At 41.1% G+C, this 22,673-nt stretch overlaps 1 protein-coding gene across 1 annotated transcript in view; it reads right to left on the reverse strand.

Annotated features, from left to right (window-relative positions):
- Positions 1–307: 307 nt before the first annotated feature.
- The window catches only part of ZNF235 (zinc finger protein 235), a 33,834-nt gene continuing 11,468 nt past the window's right edge, over positions 308–22,673 (reverse strand). The window contains exon 4 of the mRNA XM_030299052.2: positions 308–4,462. Within this exon, the coding sequence (XP_030154912.1) occupies positions 2,526–4,462 (1,937 nt within the window). The 3' untranslated portion in view covers positions 308–2,525. The remainder of the gene's footprint in view (positions 4,463–22,673) is intronic.

A 22,673-nucleotide genomic window follows, 5' to 3' on the forward strand; every position in this document is an offset into this window, starting at 1 on the left:
CCAGTGTTAGTAACCATAAGTTTATTTTTTCATGTGATTTTGCATAGTATTGCACTGAATAAACCATAAACTGTTTTGTCAACTCACCTGATGAATGCAAACTGTGCTATAACCAATAATGAAACAATGAACATCCTTTCATGCGTCTCTGTAAACAGGTTCCTGTGACATATGGTGAGATAAACCCATCCATAAGCACATCTGTAGGTATACATATTTGTTGGTCCACACATACTGGGAGGGCGCTAACCTAGTTTTCTCATGAAAGATGGGTCTCTACCTGCCATTATAGATCAAGGTCGTTATCTTTTTTTTTTTTTTTGCAGTTGTATATTATTAGAACATATTTACTCCAATATTTTGCTAAGAATTTTTTTTTTATAAAATTAAGTATAAGTATCTTGTGTCCACTCCCACTTTTCCTATAATCTTTTAACCAAAGCCTCTAGTGCTATGATTGCCAGGTCAAAGGGTATTATGATATATATTGACCAGCTAATGGTGTTCGCTCCTAACAAGAGGCACTGAATGCTGAATGCTGTGCAAATGGTAATCCATCTAAATTGTTGCATTTAATGAAATTTCAGTAAAATTCAACAGGTTTCTTGCTCCACACTCCCTTTGGTGGGGGGCGGGGTGTGACAAAATTAATGTACTTGAAATCTGCTAAAGCCCCTGCCTACAGAGGTCTGGATGGGGGACTTATGCACAGAGAAGGCAAGCTGACCTAAGCCTAAATGGAAAAAGGAGAAGAAACAAATTATTAACAATTCAAGTTTACTAAAAAACTTTTTGTCATTAGTAACTACTCAACACTTTTAAAGAGTTAACAGTGAAATCTACCTTAATGGATTAGGGTCCAAAATTCCCAAGCATATAAATTGTATCATGTTATTAGATTGCTTAAAAACAGTATTTTTCAGTCTATAAAATACAAATTAATAACATTAAATATTACACTGTACAACAGGGCTGACACACTACAAAGAACCAGGGCCAGATTGGGGATGGGGGCCATTCACCAGTGCCATCCCAATTTGCATTATTATGGATGGCAGTATTATGTAATTTTCTGTACTTGAGTATCTCCTGAAATTAATCTCATTAAGGCTACTTGCAGGATTCCTTTGAAGTATGTTATTATGAATTCAGGGTAGGGGAGTAGAATTTTCAAATACAGTAAAACCTTGGACTGCGAGTATCTTGTTCTGCGAATGTTCCACAAGACAGGCAAACATTTCTAATGTGTTTTAACTTGATAGACGAGGGATGTCTTGCAATATGAGTCGTATGTGATGCCCAATGTCACGTGATCACAAGTGAGCCAATGGTTCTCTCTCTCTCACCGAAGGATTCCCATGCTCAGATGCTCAGTCTCAGGCTGTGGTGTTCGGCGGAAATCAGTGATTTTTCAGAACGTTGGAAGGTACCTACAACAGGCACTAGTGTATTTTTATCACCTCAAAGCACCTATGGACAGTCCTTTGCTTTTCCAGACAAGAGTAAGCTTAAGAAGGCTTTGCTTCATTCTAGGTAAGGCTGCCTACAGATAGAGACCCTTTCCTCTGCTGCCTTCTTGCGAGTTACATTAAATACAGTAGATGACAAGAGTTTATTACTGTACTGTAGCCAACATCCGTGCGACCACATACAAGGGCCCTGTGCAGAAGAAGAGTCCATTGAACCAATAGATAGCAGTGATTCCGTTAGTGACAGTGACCGTCATCCTACACAGTAACCCTCCTTTCTCTTGTCTCCCTCACACCAGCCACTAAGGTTTTCAAAGGTAAGTGCAGATTTATTTTTCCTTATATTTTATGATTTTGTTTTATATTACAGTATTGTAATCCTTTTCATCCGAATATTTTTGGGTTGTGGAACAAATCATCTGAGTTACTTCTTATGATGAAATTGGCTTAGGTATTCAACTCCTTTGGATTAAGCATGTTTCTGGAATGAATTATGCTCACGTATGGCACACATAAAACCAAGGTTTTACTGTATCTGTCCTAATGACAGATTTTCTCCACTTTGTCCGGTAATTGCTGGGCATCTCTTATGAGCCAAGCGCACTTTTCTACACAGTAGAGATAAAGTAGTGAAAAACATCCCTCCCTACATGGAGGTTACACTGCCACTGACATTCATTTTACTTGTCCATCACTATACTTTTGTTAAAGTCCTGCCCCTAATCTTCATTTATAAGGCCTTTTTCCTGGGTAGACTGGGGTGAATTTTGAAGTTCTTTTATGTTGCGTCTCGAAAAATTGGGACATTCAGAATGCTGGCACAAACACTGGCCGTATTTATGGAAAAGGTTTTCTCTCGTCTGTGAAATCCGATTCGCAAAGAATTCAGCACCCAGCTGTCCTTAAAAGAGAGCACTTCACAGAGCTGCTTGCATGTGAAGATTCCTTGAGGCTTCTGAGTTCTGAAGGAACCTTTCTACAATTACTAGCGTCGATTTTCCAATGGAGATGAAGATGTGAACTCTGACCGAAGGCCACCCCCCACACCTCACATTTCTACAGATTTCCTCCAGTGTGGACTCTCTGATGGTACACAAGATGTGATCTCTGGCTGAAGCCTTTACAACAGACATCACATATGTATGGCCTTTCTCCAGTGTGGACCCTCTGATGTGTGTGAAAATGGGAGGCCTGACTGAAGCCTTTACCACACTGCTGACATGTATAAGGTTTCTCTCCTGTGTGCACCCTCTGATGAGCACTGAGCCCAGCACTCCAACTAAATTCTTTCCCACACTCCTCACATTTAAACGGTTTCTCTCCAGTGTGAATGATCTGATGGACTTGAAGATTTGACCTCTGGCTGAAGGCCTTGCCACATGTATCGCATTTATATGGCTTCTCTCCCGTGTGGACTCTCTGATGGGCTTGAAGATGGGAGGCCTGACTGAATCGCTTCTGGCACGCATCACACTTGAATGGCTTCTCCCCAGTGTGGACACTCTGATGAGCTTGAAGATTGGAGGCCTGACTGAAGCCCTTTCCACACTCTTCACATTTATAAGGTTTCTCTCCTGTGTGGACCCTCTGATGATTGTGAAGATTCAAGCTCCAATTGAAGCGCTTCCCACACACCTCACATTTGTATGGTTTTTCTCCAGTGTGGACTCTCTGATGGGCTTGAAAATAGGAACTCTGACTGAAGCCTTTACCACACACGTTGCAGCGAAATGGTTTCTCCCCCGTGTGAACCCTTTGATGGCTCTGGAAACTTGAGGCTGAACTAAAACCCTTCCCACACTCTTCGCATTTGTATGGTTTCTCTCCCGTGTGGACCCGTTGATGGCTGTGAAGGTTAAAGCTCAAGCTGAAGCACTTTCCACACTCATCACACTTATACGGTTTCTCTTCCGTGTGGACTCTCTGGTGGGTATGGAGATTTGAGCTACAACTAAAGCGTTTACCACAGTCTCCACACTTATATGGTTTCTCTCCGGTGTGGATTCTCTCGTGGGCCTGGAGATGTGATCTCTGGGTGAAGCCCTTCCCGCACACCTCACATTTGTAAGGTTTCTCTCCAGTGTGGACTCTGCAGTGAATGTTAAGATCTGTGCTACGACTGAAGCCCTTCCCACAACTTTCACATCTGTAGGGCTTCTCTCCTGTGTGAATGGGCAAATGGGCGTAAAGATGGGAGGTCTGGTTAAAGCTCTTCCCACACTCAAGGCACGAATAGGGCTTCTCCCCTGTGTGCACTCTCTGATGAGTCTGCAGGTTTGAGCTCTGGCTGAAACCCTTCCCACACTCGTGACACCAATAGCGTTTTTTTCCTGTGTAAACACTTTGTGGAATGGGCAGAGCTGAGCTATAGCGGGCGTCCTTCTCGTGTGCGCCGTACTCGGAGGACTTCTTTCTCGAGTGTACCTGCTGATGAAGTTCAAGACTGGGGCCATCGTTGAATGCTTTCTCACACTGATGACAGTGGTAGGTCTGCTGGACCAGAGGGGACACCTTTAAGATGTCTTTACCGCAGTCTTCGTTGTGAGGTTTATCGCCATCATGGTGGTGTGAGATACAACTAAAGATGTTAACGTATGGAGCAAATATACATAATTGGTTTTTCATCTGAGTCTGCTTACAACTTCTCTGGTAATTCTGTGTTTCGCTGAGATATATTTTACTCCAAGAATTCTGAACTCTCCCAGCCAGAAATTCTTGATTTTCAAGAATACTGGAATGATCCTCTAGAAGGTTCATTATACAGCTGTCTTCCACGGAAGCCTGAATACATATTCCTGCTCCCACTTGACAGGGGGAATCACACTGTTCAGGGAACTCAGAACTCTTTCCTTGAATATTTATCTTGGAGTCTTGATCTTTGGTTAATTTGCTCACGATATGTCTCTTGATTTGCCAACATGAAAACTCTCCCAATGAAAGGCACCTTACTCCTGCTTCGTGAAGAGTCTCCTTCTCGTTTTGATTCCTGCCTCCTGAAGGGATAAAGAGAATAAAGAATCAGGGACAGAGAGACTGACATCAGCAAGGTGGTGAATTAAGAAGCTCCAAGCCCTTGTTCCGCAAAGGAAACATTTTTATATAAAAAAAAACTAGAGACTAGCTAAAATATCTGAAAAACAAAGGTCTACAGCAAACAATAGAATATCCAGTGGAAAAAAACCCACACATTTAAAAGGGAAGGAAATTTGGGATCAGCCCAGAGTGAGGGCTTAAGGTCTTCTCAGGTCTTTTATTTATTTATTTTTGAGACAGAGAGAGAGCATGCGTGCACAGGTGGGGGGGGAGCAGAGGGAAACACAGATTCTGAAGCAGGCTCCAGGCTCTGAGCTGTCAGCACAGAGCCTGACGTGGGGCTTGAACCCACAAGCTGTGAGATCATGACCTGAGCTCAAGTCAGATGCTCAGCCGACTGAGCCACCCAGGAGCCCCTTCTCTAAGCATGCGTCTTTCCTTGGGGGTCATTTGGGCGTTCTCTGTACGCAGCTACTTGTAAACGTACTGGCAGTTTTGCTTATGGCAAGGTGCTGTCTGAAGGATCCAGGAGCCCAATTCCCTATTTCAAACTGGACAGAGCAGACTTTGTGATAGTCCAACCCATCTGGGGTCTGCTGGGGGCCTAGAGACCTGCAGAAGGCTGGGAACAGAGATTCTGTGTGAAGGACTACAAGAGAACAGCTCTGTCCTCAAAAAGCTAGGGAGAACGTCTCTGGGGGTCTTTGTGTATGAAGGAATTGAAAACCACACACATAGGTTCAGGCAAGACACATGCTCAGAATATGCCTGGGGAGACCCCAGGGTTCAGAACGCACCCTGCACATTAGTGAAGATCTTCCCTGGACAAGAGCTGGTCTCAAAAGATGTTTTTTCTAATGCCCAATTTGCAACAACGACAAAAAAATAAAAGCATACAAAACCCCCAGGAAAAATATGGCCTAGATTGGAGGGAATAAAATAAAATGGCAGAAATGAACTGTCCACGATGGGTAACGCCAATGCCAGAGTCTTTAGGACTGTCCAAAATATACTCAGAGGGCCAAAGGAGCAAGTGACATAAGCAGGAGGGCAGAGTGGGAAGGTCCAGCCCTGCTCCATCCAGGAACGACAAGTAAAACACCACAGACAAAAATGACTTTGTGAGAACTTGGAAAACCAGTTAAGAAGCAGCAGCAACCAAGATAACATTTAGCCAAATAAAAGCTGTGCCGGAAACTGCAAAACTTCCAGGAGGTTTTGCTCACCCCACCCCCTCCTGGTGAGTGTGTGCGGAGGTTGGGAGGAGGCCACCCGGTTCCTGGTTCCTCTCTCAGGAAGCAAAGAGCAGAACGTGCTGGCAATGTTCTGACCGATTTGGGGGCTGCTGCTGCCCGAGCACTGGTGGGAAGAGGGGCACGGTTCTGTGATGGAGTTTGCAGACCTGTGGGCACCTGGGGGGAAGAAATGATCAGGCAGAGGAATATAATCAAAACCGGAGGTCCTGAAAAACAGAGGTGGGAAAAATCAACATGTCCAAAAGCAGCCACACACGCGGGGGTGGTGAGGGATGGGAAGGAATGATGGAACAGACCAGGGTCCAGGGAAGATGCACCCCAGAAAAATGTCAAGCTAATGAAGGTCTTCCTCTGCACACAGCCAGTCCACAGAGAGGTGGCTGTCCCCCGACCCCACAGGCTTAATTTTCAACAAAAGATCACAAGGCAAACAAAGAAAACTCAACTCATGCAAAGGAGAGTAAGTATCTCTAAAAAACCAAACCTGCAGAAACAGGACTCTAATTGACTTGACAAAGACTTTAAAAACTTTAAATATGCTCAAAAAACTAAGAAATACTGACATGACAAGATAACGACATAAAATCACGAAAATGACACCTGAACACAATTCTGAACCTGAACAATGCAGTAACAAAACTGAAAACTTCACTGAGAGTTCAACAGCAGCCTTGAACAGGCAGAAGAATCCATGAACTTGAAAGCCAGTTCACAGGAAATCATCAAGTTGAAAAAGCAAAAGGCAACAATGAACAGGGCTGAAGGGACTTCAAGCTGACAAGGGGATGAACTGTATGAGTCCCAGAGGATACGAAAAGGGGGCAGAGAACTAATTTGAAGTAATAGTGTCCAGAAACTCCAAAACTTCCACAGGATAAACTCCAAAAGACCCACATTAAAATACACTAAAACCAAACTGTGCAAAGTCAAATATCTAGAAAGGAGCAAGCAGAGGGCAGTCTGTCACATAGAAGGGATCCTCCATAAGATCTCGAGCGGATTCCTCAACAAAAACCTAGCAGGTCAGAAGACAGTAGGATGATATACGTAAATTAATGAAGGGAAAAAAATCAGACAACTGAACATATTTCCAGTAAAATTGTCTTTCAAAAATGTGGGAGAAACAGACGTTCCAAGACGAACAAAATCTGTGGGAGTTCATTTCCATTAGACTTGACCTACAAGAAACACTAAAAGAGTGTTTGGAAGGGTACTGGACAATATTTGCAAGTTAGAAAGAAATGAAGTTCTCTGCTAAAGGTAATATATGGCGACCTTTAAAAACCTGTATAATTTTAGGGGTGCCTGGGTGGCTCAGAGGGTTAAGCATCCGACTCTTGACTTCAGCTCAGGTCATGATCTCACAGTCATGGGGCTCTCTCTCCTTTCCCTCTGCCCTTCCTCCACTGGCAATCTTTCTCTCAAAATAAACATTTAAAAGACAAAACCTGTATAATTTCAGTTCCTAACTTCACTTTTAATTCTGTTACTGTCTTTAAAATCCTATGGGTGCACAATATACTTTTTGATAGCAATAATATTAAGGGAAGGGAGAAGTTGTAAAAAGTGTTTTTGTACGTGGTTGAAGTTAAGCTCTTAGCAGTTTAAAATAGTTTTAATAACTTTAGGTATTTAAAAAAAATTTTTTTAATGTTTATTTTTGAGACAGAGAGAGACAGAGCATGAACGGGGGAGGGTCAGAGAGAGGGAGACACAGAATCTGAAGCAGGCTCCGAGCTGTCAGCACAGAGCCCAACGTGGGGCTCGAACCCACGGACTGTGAGATCATGACCTGAGCCACCCAGGAGCCCCTAGGTATTTTTTTTGTGTGTGGTTACCATGGTGTTTACATAAATGTCCTAAAGAACGTACATCCAAAAAAAGAATCAAAATGCATCAACTACAAATAACACAAAAAGAGTAGGGAAGGAAATGAACAACAAACAAAGCTGTAAGACATGAAGATTAAAATCCCCTATCGAGGGGCGCCTGGGTGGCTCAGTCGGTTGGGCGGCTGACTTCGGCTCGGGTCATGGTCTCGCGGTCCGTGAGTTCAAGCCCCGCGTCGGGCTCTGTGCTGATGGCTCAGAACCTGGAGCCTGCTTCCGATTCTGTGTCTCCCTCTCTCTGACCCTCCCCTGTTCATGCTCTGTCTCTCCCTGTCTCAGAAATAAATAAAAAAACGTTTAAAAAAAAAAATCCCCTATCGAAAGACAGCTTGACAGAATGGCTTCAGAACACACGACCTAACTATATGCTGCCTGTAACAGACTCGCCTGAAATCTAAGGATGTGCACAGGTAAAAAGTCAAAGGATGAAACAAGGCATTCCAGGCCAAAAGAGTAACCAAAAGAGAGCAGGGATGGCTATACTAACAACAGAAAGGAAAAAAAAAAGACTTTAAGTAAAAAATGATTACAAGTCACTGTAAAATGATAAAAGTATTAACACACTAAGAAGACCTAACAATTACAAACACACATGCACCAAACATCAGAGCTCTTAAATAGGAGGCAAACACTGAGAATCAAAAGAAATAGCTCTGCAATAACATTAGGAGGCTTCAATACACACTTTTAATAATGGACAAAACAACTGAAAAGATCACCAATAAGGAGACAGAAGACTAGAACTTATACATCAACGGGGCCTACGTTAAGTCATACAAACTATCTTTTCCAGTCATAATGCAAGAAAACCAGACAATAGTGGAAAACAGGAAAACCCACAACTAAGTAGAAATTAACATAAAATAGATCAAAGAAGAAATCAAAAGGGAAGTAAGAAAATACCTAGAGACAAATGAAAACAAAAACACAGCATATCAAAACTGATGAGATCTGTAGGTAAAGCAGTGCTACAAGGGAAAATCCTAGCTACAAATGCATACATTAAAAAAGAAGAGAAATCTTGTCTTAACAACCTAACTTTACAACTTAAAGAATTGGAAAAAGATCAAACTAAACTCACAGCTAACAGAAAGAAGGAAACAATAAAGAGAGAAAAATTAGAGAGTTGGTCTTCAAAAAAGATCAAAATGGACAAAGGTTTAGCTTCATTAACTAAGAAAAGTAGAAGACTCAACTAGAATCAGAAATGAAAGTGGGACAATCTTACTGGCCCTATAGAAATAAAAGGACTCTAAGAAAAAGCTATGAATATTTGTAGGCAAGCAAATTGGATAAGCTAAATGAAATGGGTAAATTCCTAGGAAAACGCCTACCATTACTAAATGAGAAAAACACAACATCTGATGGACCTGTAACCAGTAAGGAGATCAAATCAGTAACAATAAACTTTTCAACAAGGAAAAGTCCAGGACCATGACCACATACCTTTGCTAATACATTTACCAAAATCAAGAGAAAGAGGAGGTATTACAAATGATTTTATAGAAATATAAAGGGCTTTAAAAGAATACTACGAAAGAGTATATGTAAAAAAATAACCTAGATGAAATGGACAAATGCCCAGAAACCCTCAAACTACCAAGACAGAATCATGAACAGAAATCTAAACTACAAAAGTAATTACAAAGAAGAATGAACACGGGAAAGCTTAGAACCAGATGGCTCCATTGGAAAATTCAACCAAATATTTAAAGAAGAATTAACATGTAGGGAACAGCCCCAAATTCATTCTAGAAGGCAAGCATTACCCTGATTCCAAAGCCAGACAGAGATACTAAAGGAAAAGAAAACCTAAGTGCCAATATCCCTGATGAACACTGATGCAAACATCCTCAACAAAACAGAATTCAATAGCAGAATAAAAGGCTTATACACCATGACCAAGGGAGAATTATTCTTACAACGCAAAGATGGTTCAACATAGAAAATCAACCAATGTAATATACCACAACATAATGAAGAAAAGAATACATGATCATCTCAATTGAGTAAGAGCAACGGACAAAACTGAATAAACTTGCATGATAAAAACACTTATCAAACCAGGAATAAAAGGAAAATATCTCAACAAAATAAAGGCCATATGTGAAAAGCTCACGGCAAACATCATATTCAATGGTGGAAGACTGAAAACTTTCCCTCCATCAGCAGGAACAAGGTAAGGATGCCTGCTTTTGCCATGTCTATTAAACACAGTACTGAATCTCCGAGTCAGAGAAATTAGGCAAGAAAAAAAGGCACCCAAATTGGAAAGAAGTAAAAATGTTGACACATATTATGATTTTATTTGTGGAAAACCCTTAAGATTCCACAAAGAAAATGCTTAAGAAGCAATAAGCAAATTCAGCCAAGTTGCAGACACAACTAATTTTTGTGAGATTTTATTTCTATGCACTAACAATGAGTGATATGAAATAAAAATCAATTACAAAGACAAATATAGAGACCAACAGATTAAATTGGAAACCTAGAAATCAACACTCATATATATGGTCAAAAGGATTTCAGCAAGGGTTCCAAGACCACTCAACAGGGAAAGGACATCTTTCCAACAGGTGGTGCTAGGAAATCCCCATGTCGTTGCAAAAGAATCAAGTTGGGCTCTTACCTTACATCTTTCAAAAACCAATTCAAAATGCACCAAAGCCCTAAACAGCTAAAACTGTAAAACTCTTAGAAGAAAAAAGGGGAAAAGCTTCCTGTTATGGGATCATGTGATTACTTGCTCAAAGCATGAGCAGGAAAAGTAAAAAGAGATACATGAGACTGTATCAAAAGAAAAAACTTCCACAAATCAAAGGACACAAATACTGGAGTGAAAAGGCAACCCAGGAATGGGAGAAAATATTTCCAAATCATGTTTCTGATAAGGGATTAATATAAAAAGTGTATAAGTATCTCCTATAAAACAACACAAACCCCCAAAAACTGGCAAAATACGTGAACACATATTTCTGCAGAGATGATAAACACATGGCCAATAGGCTCATAAAAAGATGCTCCTCACTGACTGTTAGGGAAATGCAAATGAAAACCACAACAGGGTACCACCTCACACCCACCAAGATGGGCACTATCAGAAAAACAAACAAAAGAAATAAACCCAGAATGGATGTAAACTGGTGCAGCCACTATGGAAAACAGTATGGAGGTTCCTCAAAAAATTAAAAACAGAAATATCATCCAATAATTCCACTATGGGGTATTTACCTAAAGAACATGAAAACACTAATTTGAAAAGGTATATGCCCCCTCTAGGTTTACTGCAGCCTTATTTATAATAGCCGTGATATGGAAGCAACCTAAGTGTCCATCAATAGATAACTAGATAAGGAAAATGGGTATATACACAGTGGAATATTATGCAGGCATAAAGAAGGATGAGATTGTGCCATCTGCAACAACATGGATGGATGGAGAGGGTATTAGGCTGAGTGAAATAAGTCAAACTGAGAAAGACAAACACCATATGATTTCCATCATATGTGGAATCTAAAAAATAAAAAGTAGAATCAGACCTTAAACATAGAGAACAAACTGATGGTTGCCAGAGAGGAGGGGGTAGGGGGTTGGGCAAAATGGGTGAAGGGGAGTGGGAGATCTAGGCTTCCAGTTATGGAATGAGTAAGTCATGGGAATAAAAGGCACAGCATAGGGAACACAGCCAACAATATCATAATGGTGTTGTGGGTTGACAGATGGAGGTTACACTTGTGGTGAGCCCGGCATAAGGTACAGAGAAATTGAACCACTATGTTGCACACCCTAAACTAAAGTAACACTGTATGGCAACTATATGGAAACAAAAGAAGCCAGAAAACAAAGTACTGGTCAGGATGAGGAGAAACTGGAATCCCGCGTGCTGTTGGTGGGAATGTAAAACAATGCAGCCGCCACAGAAACGGTTTGGTGATTGTTCCAAAAACCTACCAATACCCAAGATCATCCAGCAAATTCGCTTCTCAGTACATTCCAAAATTAAATGAAAGCAGACTATCAGATTGGTACACAGCTTCTACACACCATTAAAAGACAAGAGGGGCGCCTGGGTGGCTCAGTCAGTTAAGCGTCTTGACTTTGGCTCAGGTCCCGATCTCATGGTCAGAGTTTGAGCCCCATGTCAGGCTCTGTGCTGACAGCTCAGAGCCTGGAGTCTGCTTCATATGCTGTGTCTCCCTCTCTCTCTCTCAAAAATAAACATTAATTTTTTTTAAAAGAGAATATTATAAACTTTATGCCAATAAATTAAAAAATTAAAGTGAAATAGGACAAATTTCTTGAAAGAGAAAACAAGGCTGATCTAAGAAGATATCTGAATAGCCCTGTATCAAAGAAATAAAATAAATTCATATTTTAAAACCTTTCCACAAAGAAAACTCAGAGCTCACGTGGCTTCATGTAGAAAGTTTACCAAACCTTTAAGGAAGAAATAATACTAATGACATACAAACTCTTCCAGCAAAGTGTTTACGACTGACTACTTCCTAATGTACTTTATCCGGCCAACATCACCCTGACACCAAAATCAGACACAGACATTACAAGAAAAGACAACTACAGACCAGTATCTTTCAGGATCGCGGTTACAAAGTTAGGCCAAATAAACCCAACAATGTATAAAAAGGGCACAAAATCATGAGCTGGTGATTGTTTCAAGAATGACAGGTTGACTTAACATTCTAAAATCAGATGAAACACTTTCCTCCAAAGATAAAGAATAAGGCATAATCATGACAAAGTTTGAAACATTGTGAGAATTACCAAAATATGACACAGAGAAATGAAGTGAGTAAAGGCTGTTGGAAAAATAGCGCTGGGGTGCCCGGTGGCTCAGTCAGTTAAGCATTGGGACTCTTGGTTTCGGCTCAGGTCCTGAGCTCTCGGTCTTGGGATGTGTGGATCAAGCCACACATTGGGCTCTGTGCTGAGCCTGCTTGGGATTCTCTCGCTCCCTCTCTCTCTGACTCTCCCCCATTTGCACGCTCTCATGCGCTCTCTCAAAATAAACATTAAAAAGCTTTTAAAAATAATAAAAAAGAGACACAGTGCTAACAGACTTGATGCAGGGTTGCTACAAACCTTCAATTTGTAAAAACCACACAAATACCAGGAGCATAAAAACCCACCTGGAGAGAGGTACACCTGTACTCAAAAAGCCAACAGTTAGAGGCACCACTTTTTTTTTTTTTTTAAACTTTATTCATTTTGGAGAGACAGAGAGAGAGCATGAGCAGGGAAGGGGCAGAGACAGAGGGAGGCACAGAATCCAAAGCAGGCTCCAGGCCCTGAGCTGTCAGCACAGAGCCCGACGCGGGGCTCGAGGTCACGATCTGCGAGATCGTGACCTGAGCTGAAGGCGGACGCTCAATCGACTGAGCCACCCGGGCGCCCCAAGGCACCACCTGCTTTTTGAAAGTGCGTGTTACACCGCTTAACTTTTACAAAGAACGTACGTGAGTCCTGGCATTTGCTAAACCACAAGAAATCCGAAGAGCGTTTTCACTTTTATGAGAAGAGGTGAAAAGTGAAAATAGCATTTAGCTTTCGTTTTGCGGTGAGCCGTGACAGAGGCAGCGCGCGCCCCAAGGGGCCAACGGCTAAGCTCCGGAACTAAAGGCAGCATCTCAGTGCCGAAGCCACTATAGCCTTAACCGTGGCTGGGAGCACCTGGGCTTCGTCTGTGCACCCACGAGCAAGATGTGTCCTAGGTAGCAGAAAGCCTAAGAGAGAGGAATTTCTGGGTCTGGGAACAGTCAAAAATGTTCCATATAAATGACTGGTAACTGGTTTTGTTTTGTTTTTTTTTGAGAGAGAGAGAGAGAGAGGGAGCATGTGAGCAGAGGGAGGGGCAAAGGGAGAGGGAGAAAAAGGATCTTAAGCAGGCTCCACGCTCAGTACAGAGCCGGATGCGGGGCTTGATCTCACAACTGTGACATCATAACCTGAGTCAAAATCAAGAGTCGGATGCCCAACCAACCGAGCCACCCAGGTGTCCTGGTAATTGCTTCTTTAAGCCATTTTGGCTCACAGAAGACTTCATAGGAACCCTCTACGTTCAGAGAGCAGGAGAAACCTATACGTGAAAAGATGTCCAGTATTGCTCATCACTAGTGAAATGTAAATCAAAACTACAAGGAGATATGACCTCATGCCCATTAGAATTCCTGGCATCAAAAAGACGAGAGATAAGAAGTGCTGGTGAGGATGTGGAGGAAAGGGAATCCTTGTGCACTGTTGTTGGGATTGTAAACTGGCGCAGCCAGTACAGAAAACAGTAAGGAGGGTCCTCAAAACATCTAAAACAGAACTACCACAGGACCTCGCAATTCCAGTTCTGGGCATATATCTGAAGAAAACAAAATCAGCCTGTCGGAGAGATCTGCACCATGTTCACTGCAGCAGCATTTACAATAGCGAATACGTGGAAACAAGGGTCCATCAATGGATGAATGCATAAAGAAACCGGGTCGTGTATAAGGGGGGGGAGGATATTATTCAGCCATAAAAAAGAATGAAATCTTGCCATTATGACAACACAGATGGACCTCAAGGGCATTATGCTAAGTGAAATAAGTCAGGCAAAGACAAATACCGTATGATCTCTCTTGTAGGTAGATGTAAAAACAACTCAGAGGAAGAGATCGAATTTGTGGTTACCAGGGATGGAGGGACTGGATGAAAGGGACCAAAAGGCTCAAAGTTCCAATGATAAGGCAAATAAGTACTGGCGATGGAATGGTGAATATTGTTAACACTGCTTATGTGACCTATCTGAAGGCTGCTAAAAGCATAAACCCTAAAAGTTTTCATCACAAGGGAAAAAACCCATTTTTAAAAAACCTCTAACAGGTAATGGATTTTAACTAAACTTACTATGGTAATCATTTTGTAATATTAAGTCAAGTCATTATGATGTACACCTTAAAATTTTACGGTGCTGTATGTCAATTATAGCTCCATAAAATGGAAAGAAAAAGGAGACATCAATACAGATACTATGGACACGAAAGGAATAACAAATGGATACCATGAATAACTCCAGGCCCACAAATTTAATAATCTAGATGAAATGGAACAATTCTTTGAAAGACACAATCTGCTAAAACTCATACAAGAAGAAACAATCTGAATAGGCCTACATCTGTATTTTTTTTAAGTTTACTTTTTTTGAGAGAAAGAGAGTCCGAGAGCATGCACGAACAGGGGAGGGGCAGAGAGAGAATCCCAACCAGGCTCTGCACTGCCAGCACAGAGCCTGATGCAGGGCTCAATCTCACCAACTGTGAGATCATGACCTGAGCCCAAACCAAGAGTAGGACACTTAACCGACTGAGCCACCCAGGGGCCCTAGGCCTGTATCTATTAAGGAAGCTGAATCAATAATCCTTTGAAACAGCACTAGGCCCAGATGTGTTCACTTGTGAATTCTACCAAACATTTAAGAAAGGCATTATATTACTTCTTTACAATAGCTTTCAGAGGACAAAAGCAATGAGAATATTTCCTTGCTCATTCTATGAGGCCATGGTTACCTTAATACCAAAATCAGACAAAGATATTACAGGAAAACTACAGACTGATATATTTCATCAACACCAAAGATCATCCAAAAATATTAGCAAGTCAAATGCAACAATGCATAAAAAGAATTAGATGCTGTGGTCAAGCATACTAGGCATGTAGGAAAGGTTCAACCCTGGGAAATTAATCCATTACATGAAAAAAACTACAGAAAAATCACATAAGACTATCAAAAGATACAGAGAAAAAGCATTTGATAAAATCCAATACTTGTTTATAATAAAAACTCTCAAGCAAACCAGGAATATAGAAGAAATTCCTCAACTGGACAAAGGACATCTAACTAGTATCTTTGTGAGACACATAAAACCTTCCCGCTAAAATCAGGAATCTCTTAGCACTCCTTTTCAACACCGTACTGTAAGTCCCAGCTAACGCAAATGGGTACAGATTGCAAAGGAAGAAATAAAACGTTGTTGGTGAATGATGTGATTGTCTATGTAGAAACCCCCAAAGAATCAATCAAAAAACCTCCTGGAACTAATAAACAATTATAGCAAGGATGCAGAACACAAAATTGATACAGAAAAGTATATTGCTCCCTTATACACAAGCAATGGACAAGTGGAATTGGAAATTACGACAGCATTATCATTTACATTAGCACCCCCTAAGAGTCTATGTTCAGGAATAAAAAGCCCCAAGACTGTCAAGATGTCAGTCCTTCGCAGTCCCGATCAAAATCCCGGCGAGACATCTGGTGGATATCGACAAATGGATTTAAAAGTTTCTACGGAAACGCAAAAGACCCAGAAGAGCCAACACAGTATTGAAGGAGAATTACAAGGTTGGAAGACGCGTTAAGCAACACCTAGACCTATTCTATAGAGCTGCAGTATTCAAGATGGTGTAGAATTGGCGACAGAAGAAATGGACCAATGGAGTGGAATAAAGACGTGAGAAATAGGGCTCAAGCAAATATAATCAGCTGATCTTTGACAACGGGGCAAAGGCAATACAATGAAGCAAAGACAGTCGGTGCTAGAACAACCGGACATTCACATGCGAAAAAAAAAAATCCATATGGAGAGTTTAAGCTTTTTGCAAACATGAACTCAAAGCATAGACCTTAATGTAGACGCAAAACTAGCAAACTCCTAAATGAAGTTTCTGCTCTGTGCAAGCCGCGTCAAGAGAATAAGGGGAGTCAGGGAGAAAATGTTTGTAAAAAATATATGTGGCAAAGGAACTCGTCAAAGCCAACAATAAGAAAACAATGTGTTTAAAATTTGGACAAAAGCCCTGGACACATCAGCGAAGAAAATATACTAATTCCAAAAAGGTGTTCAACATCACATGTCCTTAGTGAACTGCAAATCAAAATGAGACACCACTACACCTATGAGGATGGCCCAAATCCCAAAGGTCAACACCACTGGAAGCCTCAATTCACTGCTGCTGAAAACGCAAAATGGTATGGCCACTTTGGAAGATAGTCTGGCAGTTTCTTATAAAACCACAAAAGTAAATAGTGCACCTTGGCACTTACCAGATGAGTGGAAAACGTATGTCCACACAAAAATCATCACACAGATGTTTGCGGCAGCTTTAATCATAATTGTCAAAACTTGGAAGCCATCAAGCTGAATGGATGAATAAACTGTGGTACATCCAGACAATGGACTATCGTCCAGTGCTAAAAAGAACAGAGCTATCAAGCCCTGAGGGAACTTTAAATGCACATTGCTAAGTGAAAGAAGTGAATCTGAAACAGCTGAAAGCTCTAAGATTCCACCTGACATCCTGGGAAAGGCAAATCTATGGAGACAAAAGGACCGCTAGTTGACAGTGTTTAGAGGGGAGGGGGAATTAACAGGTAGAGCACGGAGAATTTTAAGGCAATCTGTTCTGGATCATACCGTAATGGTAGATACATACCACTATAAATTTGTACAAACTCCTACAATGTACAACGGCAAGAGCAAACTCTGAAGTATAGACACTGGGCGATGATGATGTATCCCGGTAGGTTCATCGACTGCAACAAAAGTACCACTCTAGTATCAAATGTTGACAGAGAAGGCTGTGTGTGTGCCTGCACGTGGGTGTAGTCTAGAGGAACTCTCTGTATCTTCTGCTCAATTTTGCTGTGAACCTAAAAGTTAGGTGAAAAATAAAACCTATTTTAAAAATGTATTTATAGGGGCGCCTGGGTGGCTCAGTCGGTTGAGTGTCTGACTTCAGCTCAGGTCATGATCTCACAGTTTGTGGGTTTGAGCCCCGTGTCAGGCTCTGTGCTGACCGCTTGCTCAGAGCCTGGAGCCTGCTTCAGATTCTGTGTCTCCTTCTCTCTGCTCCTCCCCCACTCACGCTTTGTCTCACTCTGTTTCTCAAAAATAAATGTAAAAAAAATTTAAAAAAATGAAAATAAAAATAAAAATGTATTTATAGACTTAAATACACGCCAGTGGAAAAAAACGAATAAAAAGTAACACATATATGCCAACCACAAGATCCAACCATTCCATTTGTTACTCTTGCCTAAGAAAAATGAAGGTGTATGCCAATAGACACACACATATAAGAATATTTAGCATCTTCACTCGTAATAGCCCAAAGCTGGACAAACCCGTCAGCAGGTGAACGAATAAACAAATCGTAGTATATTCACACTGGAATACTACTTAGCAATAAAAAGGAATGAACTATGGATAGATGCAACACGGGTGAATCTCAACCTATACTGAGTAAAATAAGACAGCCAAGGGAAAGAAAAAACACCATATGATTTAAAAAAAGGTTTAGGGGCCCCTGGGTGGCTCAGTTGGTTAAGGGTTCTGACTTGGCTCAGATCACAATCTCACGGTTCGTCAGTTCGAGCCCCGCATTGGGCTCTGTGCTGACAGCTCAGAGCCTGCTTCAGATTCTGGGCCTCCCTCTCTCTTTGCCCCTCCCCTGCTTGCACTCTGTGTCTGTCTCTCTGTCTCTCAAAATTAAGCATTAAAAAAATTTTTTTAATTAAAAACAAGTCCTGTAGAGTGACAGAAAATAGATCAGTAGTTGCTTGGGGACGGGTGTGGGACATGAAGAAGGGGAGAGAGGGAGAGATTACAAGTGGGCATGAGAATTGTGCACAACTTTTAAAGATTTCTTTTGCATTAGAGTGCTTCCCAAATTAACCCCCCTTCCAGATCTGGCAAGAAAAAGCCAAAACTGTTCAGGGCTGGGGAACAGGAAGTTTAGGGTGGAAATCCTGGAAGCCAGAAAACCACAGAAGTAAGATTAATCTCAGTTTTTCCCAAATCCCTGGCTCACCATTAATGGCACAGGGTAAGATTTGTGAGTTTGATTCTCTGCTGACTCAGTGCTATTACTTAACCCAAACACAGTTTGAAGTGTCAAAGGTCACAACTCAAGGTCGGAAACACCACTGGAAATTTAGGGGAGAAAAACCAAAGGTAAGGGATCCACAGAGGGTCCGTCCCTAACTAGGACTATAAACCCTACCCACATCTTTGGCAGATCTCTTGACTATGCAGACGTAGCAAAGACCCCAGGGCCTGGACTAAAAAAGCGGCAGCCCGAAGTCATGAGAGGCATTACAGCAAAACACCAAAAAATATTTAATCTGCCCCAAATATTACAGAAAATGACAGATGAGCAAAGAGAGAAGACCCAAAGGCATGATGATGAATGTAAACACACCCGTATTAATAACTACACTGTGTATGAATGTACTACCCCAAAATCGGAAGGCAGATGTTGGCAGATCACATAAAAAGAAAAGATCCAACTATACACTGTCAACAAGACACCGTTAAAAAAAATAAGACATACAAATATATCATGCAAAGCCTAAGAAAGATTGAGTGGCTAAACTAGTATCAGATAAAAAGAGACTCTACGAAATAGATGTGGAAAGGGGCGCCTGGGTGGCGCAGTCGGTTGGGCGTCCGACTTCAGCCGGGTCACGATCTCGCGGTCCGTGAGTTCGAGCCCCGCGTCGGGTTCTGGGCTGATGGCTCGGAGCCTGGAGCCTGTTTCCGATTCTGTGTCTCCCTCTCTCTCTGCCCCTCCCCCGTTCATGCTCTGTCTCTCTCTGTCCCCAAAAAAATAAATAAACGTTGAAAAAAAAATTAAAAAAAAAAAAAAAAAGAAATAGATGTGGATGGAGGTAGAGTGTATTATACTAAGTGAAATAAATCAGAAAAAGACAACTACTGTATGACTGCCCTCACATGTGGAATTTTAAGAAGCACAATAGATGAGCAAAGGGGAAGGAAAAAAAAAGAGAGGGAAGCAAACCATAAGAGACTCTCACCTCTAGAGAGCAAACTGAGGGTTGCTGGAGGGGAGGTGGCAAAGGGATGCCTTAGATGGGTGATGGGTATGAAGGAGGGCACTTGTGATCAGCACTGGGTGTTGCATGTGTTGTATGTAAATGAGGATCCACTAAATTCTACACTTGAAATGAATATTACACTTGATGCTAATTAACTGGAATTTGAATACAAACTGGAAACAAAAACAAACAGAACACTATTAAAGACAGAGAGAGCCATAATAAAAGGGTCAATATGGCAAAATGATGTCAAAATTACAAACGCATATGTATCTAACAAAGGCTACAAAACACACGAAGCAAAAACAGAAACTGAGAGATGGACGAAACTACAGAGTTAGAGATTTTAACACACTTCTCTTAGTTGGTGAAACAATTCGACCATAAAAAAAAAATCAGTGAAACAATATAAACTCTGAACCCTTAAAACTAACCATTTTAACTAAAACGAAACTTATAGATCATCACTGCACCCAACTATAGAACATACATTTTTTTCTCCAAATACCCATGCAAAATCCATCAAAATAACTGTATCCAGGGGTTATGAAAAAAGTTTCAAAAGACTGGAATACTGAAGAGTATGTTCTCTGACCAGAGTGGAATTAAATTCAAAACCAGTCACAATAAAGCTGGAGGTATCACAATCCCATGTTTCAAGATACACTACAAAGCTATAGTAATCAAAATAGTATGGTAGTGGCACAAAGACACATAGATCAATGGAACAGAAGAGAGAGCCCAGGAAGAAACCCCTGCTTATATGGTTAATTCATCTTTGACAAAGGAGGCAAAAATATACAACGGGAGAAAGACAGTCTTTCTTTTATTTAAAGTTGATTTACTTTGAGAGAGAGATCTTGTGTGCACGTGCAAGAAGGGGAAGGGCAGAGAGAGAGAGAGAGAGAGAGAGAGAGAGAGAGAGAGAACTCATGACTGTGAGATCATGACCTGAGCCAAAATCAAGAGTCGGACACTTAACTGACTGAGCCACCCAGATGCCCCAAGACGGTCTCTTTAATAACTGGTGCTGGGAAAACTGGATCACTTTCTTATATTACACACAAAAATAAAGTCAAAATGGATTAAAGACCTAAGTGTGAGATCCGAAATCCTAAAAATCCTAGAAGAGAGCACAGGTAGTAATCTCTTCGACACTGGCCTTAGAAACATTTTTCTACATCTATCTCTTCAGGCAAAGAAAACAGAAGCACAAATAAACTACTGGAGTTACACTAAAATAAAAAGCTTTTGCACACCAAAGGAAACCATCAGTGAAATAAAAAGGCAACCTCCTTAATAAAAGAAGACATTTGCAAATGATATATCTGAGAAGAGATTAATATCCAAAACATATAAACAACTTACATATAACTTAACACCAAAAAAACAAATAACCCAATTCAAAAGCCGGCAAAAGACCTGAATAGACATTTTTCCAAAGAAGACATATAAATGGCCAAGAGACATGAAAAGACACCCAACATCACTTACCATCAGGAAAATGCCAATCAAAACCAGAATGAGATATCACATCCTATCTGTGAGAATGGCTAGTATCAAAAAGATGAATAATAAGCATTGATGAGGATGTGGAGAAAAAGGAACCACTGCCTACTGCTGGTAGGAGTGTAAATTGGTGCAGCCACTGTGGAAAACCGTATGAGGGTTCCTCAAAAAATCAAAAATAGAATTACCATATGGAGTGCCTGGGTGGCTCAGTCAGTTAAGCATCCAATTTCGGCTTGGGTCATGATCTCATGGTTCATGGGGTCCAGCCCCGCGTCGGGCTCTGTGCTGTCATCTCGGAGCCTGGAGCCCGCTTCAGATTCTATGTCTCCCTCTCTCTCTGCCCCTCCCCTGCTCTTGCTCTGTCTCTCTCTCTCAAAAATAAATGAACATTTAAAAAAATTAAAAAAAAAATAGAATTACCATATAATCTAGTAATTCCACTACTGGATACTTACCAAAAGAAAACAAAACACCAATTCAAAAAGATACATGTACCCCTATATTTACTGCAGCATCATTTACAACAGGCAAGACATGGAAGCAGCCCAAGTGTCCATCAACAGGATGAAGAAGATGTGGGGTGTGTGTGTGTGTGTGTGTGTGTGTGTCCATACACACACACGGACATACATACACACGATGGAATAGTAGTCATAAAAGAGAGTGAGTGAGATCTTGCCATTTGCAACAACATGGATAGACCTAGGAGGTATTATGCTGAGTGAACTAAGTCAGAGAAATAACTCGATTTCACTTATAGGTGGAATCTAACAGTCAAAACATGTAAACAAAATGGAAACAGGCCCATAAATACAGGGAACTAGTGATTGCTGGAGGGGCGTGAGGGATGGGCAAAACAGGTGAAGGGGAGTGGGAAGTACAGGATCCCGACTTCGGAATGGGTGACTTACGGAATGGGTGATGAAAGGTACAGCAATGGTATCGTAACAGTGCTGTATGGTGACAGGTGGCAGACATTGCATACGGTTGTCTACTCTCTATGCTGCACACCTGAAACGAATGTATCATCGTATGCCAACTAGATGTCAATAAAAAGACTAGACTGAAACCACAGTGAAGACATCCAGAAAAGTCCTAATAATACAAAAATTAAATACACTCTAAGCAACCCACACGTCAAACAGGAAATTGCATGGGAAATTAGAAAACACTTTGAAATAGTGATGAAGGAACATTATATCACCATTTCTGGCATGCAGTTAAATAGCACTCAGAGATACTTTTATAGCTTTAAACGTTTACATTAGGAAACAAGAAAGGTCTAAAATCAAACACCTAAGGTTCCATCTCAAGAAGCCGTGGAAAGAGTAGGAAAGAAGAGTAAAAATCAAATAAATAGAAACAAACAATAGGGAAAACTCAGTATCAGTCATGAAAGATAGGATATTATTACAGATCTTAGAGGCATTAAAATAAAGGGATATATTCAACAACTTAGATAAGATGTACTAATTCCCTGAAACATACAAATAACCAAATCTGTAGCAAGAAAAGCAAAAAGCTAAAGAGTTCAGGGATTTAATTCATGAAAACATTCTCACAATAAGACCAGACGACTTCACCAGTGGATTCCGCTTGGCACTCAGGAAAGGAGTAATACCAGTCCTAC

Source organism: Lynx canadensis, chromosome E2, assembly GCF_007474595.2.
Source record: "Lynx canadensis isolate LIC74 chromosome E2, mLynCan4.pri.v2, whole genome shotgun sequence".
Classification (NCBI taxonomy): Eukaryota; Metazoa; Chordata; class Mammalia; order Carnivora; family Felidae; genus Lynx; species Lynx canadensis.